This window comes from Podarcis gaigeae (assembly GCF_964106915.1).
Source record: "Podarcis gaigeae genome assembly, chromosome: 3".
Classification (NCBI taxonomy): Eukaryota; Metazoa; Chordata; class Lepidosauria; order Squamata; family Lacertidae; genus Podarcis; species Podarcis gaigeae.
This window is the reverse complement of record NC_139680.1, coordinates 91988361-91994360: the sequence shown is the minus strand read 5'-3', so window position 1 is coordinate 91994360 and position 6000 is coordinate 91988361. Positions and strand designations below refer to the sequence as shown.

At 40.1% G+C, this 6000-nt stretch overlaps 1 protein-coding gene across 3 annotated transcripts in view; it reads right to left on the bottom strand.

Annotated features, from left to right (window-relative positions):
* Nucleotides 1–2873: 2873 nt before the first annotated feature.
* The window catches only part of SUSD4 (sushi domain containing 4), a 73294-nt gene continuing 70167 nt past the window's right edge, over nt 2874–6000 (bottom strand). For all 3 annotated transcript variants that reach the window (XM_083733512.1, XM_083733513.1, XM_083733514.1), the window contains one exon: nt 2874–4943. In XM_083733512.1, coding sequence (XP_083589638.1) covers nt 4915–4943 — 29 coding nt within the window. In that variant the 3' untranslated portion in view covers nt 2874–4914. The remainder of the gene's footprint in view (nt 4944–6000) is intronic.

The following is a 6000-nucleotide window of genomic DNA, read 5'->3' as shown; positions in this document are numbered from 1 at the left end:
ACAAACACTCTGTGAGGTGAGTGAGGCTGAGAGACTTCAGAGAAGTGTCACCCAGCAGCTCAAGGTCACCCAGCAGCTGCATGTGGAGGAGCGGGGAAGCGAACCCGGTTCACCAGATTACGAGTCCACTGCTCTTAACTACTACACCATGCTGGCTGTACTCTGTAACCTGGGGATCTTTATTGCAGAGCCAGTCCATCAGTACAAGATCATAGAATTGTAGTCTTGGAAGGGATCCTGAGGATCATCTAGCCTACCCCCTTGCAATATAGGAATCTCAACTAGATAATACATGACAAAAGGCCATTCAACCCATGCTTAAAAACTTCTACCTCTCATGGAACAGCTCTTCCTGTCAGAAAGTTCTTCCTGATGTTTAGTCAGAATCTCCTTTCCTGTAACTTGAAGCCATTGGCTTGGGCCCTACCCCCTGGAGCAGGAGAAAACAAGTGTGCTCCATCTTCCATGTGACAGCCCTTTAGGTATTTGAAAGTGGCTATCGTATCTCCTCTCAGTCTCCTCTTTGCCAGGCCAAACAAACCCAGCTCCCTCAACCATTCATCATAAGGCTTGGTTTCCAGACCCTTTGATCACCCTCCTCTCCACACGTTCCAGCTTGTCAACATCCTTAACTTGTGGTGCCCACAACTGGACACAGTTCTCCAGGTGTGCTCTGACCAAGGCAGAATAGAGTGGTACTATTACTTCCTTGGATTAGGACACTGTATGTCTGTTGATGCAGCCTATAATAGTGTTAACATTTTTGGGGCTTTTATCACACTGTTGACTCATGTTAAACTTGTGGTCTACTAAGACCCCTAGGTATTTTTCACATATACTACTGGCAATCTGAGTGTCCCTCATCTTATATTTGTGCAGCTGGTTCTTCCGGCCGAAGTGTAGAACCTAACATTTGTCCCTATTAAAATTTATTTTGATGGTGTGAGCCCAGTTCTCCAAACTGTTAAGATCATCTTCAATCCCGAGTCTATGAGCACAATGTGAGTGTGGGGTTGCTATGTAAAGCTTTTAAAAATATTTCCTAGAACCAGTTTTAGGAGTTCTCCATTACAAAATAGCTGTCTATAACATATATCATGCCCCAAAGCCTTTGTTCCCTTCCTGCAGTAGAGTTACATTTTTTAAAAGGTCAGTGTTTTAAGCATCAGAGGCGTCACTTGACTGTTTTATTGCAATACCTGAGGATTCAGTAACCACAAAATGAATCAGCAGGATAAGTTCAAAAGGGTAGCACATGTGGCCATTGAAGACTTTGATATCTACTTCTGTGCACTGCAGACTCTAGTTGCCTAAAATGGTGATGGTTTAATGGCTTAAGGAGATGTATTAAACAAAAAAAACCTCTTACCTGATATTTTTCCACTTCACCTCAGGTGCTCTTCGCCAGCAGCCTGAGACAGATCTGATCCATTCAGTCATGAGACAGGTTCAGATGAACTATCTACAAACTGTTGTTGCCACATTTAAGAAACTATTTTATCTAAAATGTCCAAGATCAGATTTGTAAACTCCCTTCCTGGGAGTTAATTCTCATTAAACTCAGCAGGATTTACTCCTGATTAAACATGTATAGGATTGGATGATGAGTTGCGTAGAGACAATAACTTCCATGGACGAAATGCCACCGCAAATACATTTACTTGAATTTATACCATATCTTTTGGATTTTTCTAGTTATAATTGGGAGGTGGGGCTTAAGTTCTGAACTTTCCTTAGCCTCAGGACCAGCAACAGAGGACCAAGTGGGCATGGATATAGCAAGAGTTCATGATGTAGCACAGGAGAGGGATGGCCCCATTAACTGGGAGCAATGCTTATGAATTATCCACCTGAAATGGGACTCTCATGAGGTTTTTATCTCCAACATTCCTCAAAATCAACAGACATGAAGGCAAAATAAATGGAAGATTTTTGATACATTACAGCAACACTTTTCTCTAAGTCCCACAACAAATGCTGGGAATATTTGGATACTACTCAGCAGCCATAGAACACCGACAAAAATACATGCTGTTTGTTACATGACAGTTTCCCAAGGCTGTTTACACTGTTCAGTGCATGGTTCTTGAGCAGCCATTGCTTTCAGACAATTGCAATTGACTCAAATACCCCTGCTTGCAAATACATTTCCAGGATGCTTTGTCTTATTTCAAGCATTACTTATTTTCATTATCATGAGCTGTAAAATAAAAATATAAGGCACAATAGCTGCACTGCCAACCTACATAATCCCTCCTTCCCATTTCCCTATAGTGTTCATCTTTTTTATCACTGCGTACCTACACAAGTGGACTCTTCAGAGCATTTTCATTGTGTATGTGGATGATTATACACTTAAGACTGAAAATAAGAAGTGGTTCAGGATCTTTAAGAGCATTTACAACGAGCTCTTTCTTCTACTATAGAAAAATGAACCATATATACCTGGATTGGTAGTAAAGGTGGTACTCCTCCTGGACTTTTTTTAAAGTCACGATTTAAAATCTAAAAGCAACCCAGTTGCATTTTCTCTGTGCTTTACTGTGAGGCTATATAATGGCAAGTTGTAGCTAGTATGTCAATAGCATTTGTAATCTGCAATGCTTGTACGGTTGGGAAAAGGTATTGTTTCCTAAACCAACCAGTATCAAGCTATCGAGAAAATTCTTCTCAGAAATTACATACACTAGAGAAGTAAAAAGTGCACACATTTGGGAAGCATCCAAAATTGTCTTATTTAACTGTTTGTCTAGATATATACAAATTGTTATTGTCACAGGTCAAGATACAGGTGCACCATGCAAATATCTTCCTATCTGCACAAGCATTTTAGAAAGCAGAAAATCCAGAGCAAAAACCTATTTTTGGGGGGGGGGGGCGTTGCATTCTGTTCCATGTGTTTGTTCATTTTAAGCTGTATTTATGTTGCAGTGCTGTGTGAATTAGTCACACTTTTGCATTCCATCGCTAGAATCTTTTGAAGAAGTGTGGTTAAGAGATATTTTAAATAAGTAAAATGAATGCCATTGTATTATGGAAGATAATTTTTGTACTTATCTTCAAATACTTGAGCGTGTGGAGCTAGGAAGCCTAAATGAGTTGGATTTAACAGTAGCTGAAGTAACAGCTTAGATGTATTGAGTGGGGAGGAGAAATCTGCCCTTTCCCTCCCTGAAATGATATCCATGCTTTGCTTTTGTGTCAAAAGAACAGCAACAACAATCAAGACCATGGAACAAAAGAAAAAGGTTAATCAACACAGTTGTGATCTGGATTGGGAGTGAGGAAGAAGTTGAAGAAAATTCCGGATACAGTGGTACCTCGGTTTACAAACTTAATTTGTTCTGGAAGTCCATTCTTAAACCGAGGCGCACTTTCCCTACCGAGGCCTCCCACCACTGGTGTCCTTCCACCGTTCTGATTCCGTTCGGCTTCCAGGGCAAAGTTCGCTAACCGGAACACCTACTTCCGGTTTTGCAGAGTTTGTTCACCAAATAGTTCATTAACAGAGCTGTTCGTAGACCGAGGTACCGCTGTATACAGTCTGGCATTTTGTGTTAATGAAAAAAAGGAAGCTGTCTTATACCAAATCAGACAACTGATCCACCTAGCTCCAGAGTTTCAGTCTTTCCCAACCCTTCTTTCTGCATGCAGAACATGTGCTCTGTCACTGAACTATAACCGTTCCTGATCATACCATGTGTAGTATAGCTCTATAAAGTTCTTAGTACAAACCTCAGCTTAGGTGTGAAAGCACTAGTAACTAGTAATACTGATATCTCACAACAGAGCCAACCTGGTCTTCCTCCAGGATGTTCCTCCTTGTAAGTAGCTCAAACAGGCCAATTAACCTCCCTCCCTCCGTCCCACCCACCTCCCCAGTTTCCTCTTTTCCTTTTTCAGCAGACATTCAACACCCCACGATTAGTTGCCACTGAGCATGCTCATTCCTCACTGACCTATTTAAGCAGAGACTTCCTCTTTGAGTTGGGGTTCAACCAATACCATTGCCTTCCTCTTGTTTCTCAGGGGCCTCATTAAACATGGGTGCGAGACACTACTATTTCAACATTTGCCTAAGTGTGGCTTTGCTACTTTTGTTTAGAACTTGGAACAGTCATGAGAAAAAACAAGTCAAATGCAATGCAATTGTGATGATGTTTCATAAATACTTCTATTTTAGATCTTTCTTTTTAAACAAAAAACAAAACCTTTAGATCATGACTCAAGCCTCTTCTTTCCTTTTATTATACCTTTACCCAGGATAAGTTCTTTCTTGAACTCAGGTGCTTTGTTGCTGCAGCCGCCTCTTTAAATGACATCACCACAAGAGTTTCTCTCTACAAGCATGGTTAAAACAGACCATTCAGGAATGACCTTTTCCCAATTTTAATTTCAACACTGTTTATTTCCCCGCACCCCATAAATTAGGATTCCTTTGTAAATTGTGGTCCATCATAAATATTTAGCAGCTTCAATAAAGCAAAATTTACATCATCTGACATGCTTTCTTTAGGCAGTTTGTACCTGTGCCACAAACCACTTTCACTGGTGTTTCTAAAGAGCAGTTAAGACTTCCTGCGATGCAGATACACTCATCACTATTCCATAAATCTATAGTTCTTTTGCAGTGACTAGTCTCATCAAATCCTCAGGATTCATTTTTGTAAAGCTGCCGTTGAATAGCTGATGCTCTCAACCCCCAAAGTTGATTAAGATATCCGCACAAAAAAATCTGGTGACATCATAATGTGGAAGATTTATAAAAACCGAAAATGCCCTCCCCCGATATTTAGTCAGTCTTTATATAGAGATTTATATAGATATATAGGTATGTTTGTATACATATGTGCATGATTCTTTTACGCCCCCCCCCAAGAGGTGTGAGCAGGTAATGATCAAGATTTGTGCAGATTAAGGGTCTTCATCCATCAATGGAATTTCTAGAAAATAAAAGAAAGAGTTAATTGGGTTTTAATAGTGAACTCTGTGAAGGGAGGACCTGAAATGTTATTTTGCTATAACATGCCATTAACAGGGCCACTGTTGCTAAGAGGTTAAGGCACTTTATGCATGGAGTCAGACAACCCATTTTTTTCCTTTTACTTTACTACATAGCGACCTGGTGCAATTACAAAGTATGCTAAGTGGCTGCATACAAATCAGACTAATTGTTCAAAGCACTTTGCAGGTGGCTGTGCAGTGAAGTAGTCCTCTGATTATTCTTTCTTAGGCCAGGCTAGTTTTCAGAATGAGAATTAAATGATGTTTCAATTCCCCACCCCCCACCCCCATTCAGCTTCTGTGCTTGAAGCCTGGCACAGACTCATGACTAATTTGGAGTCATTTAATTAGTATGTTTCATGAAGCAGTTCAATATGCAGAGGAATAAGAGGCCATGAAACCTCCAGCAAGCCAAATTTTAAAGATGGCCAAAAATCACATTGGCCGGGGAACCTATTCAATAATGTCAGATCCTAAGAGTGATCTTACTAGCTGGGGAAACCCAGCCAAATGGGCGAGGTATAAATAATGAAATTATTATCATTACTATTATTATTTGCTCTCAGCATAAAAGATGACTTAGCGTATGTCTTCATTAGAGTAGGTGACCATTAAATCTGCCGCTAACACCAGTTTGCCACTGACTCTGACTTTGAGCATTACACAAACCACAGTAAACTATACATAGCTCATTGAAATACACAGCTGGATGTTGAGAAAAATCAATATTACAACAAGGTAATTGGATTGGACTTTCTGACAGAGTAACAAAAGACTAGGTAGATACTATGTTGAATTTTACTGTAATGTAGTGTGTGCGCTCATTACTAAAAAAAAAAAGAAAGAAAAGAAACACCAAGAAAAAAAAGAACTAGGGCATAGGCTGATGAAACAGGGCATTTTGGGCTACTCTCATACTCCAGGCCCAGACTATAACTCCACATGTTTTTAAAGATGTGCCATGTACCCAAGAAAACTAGCTAAGCTGACCTCCAG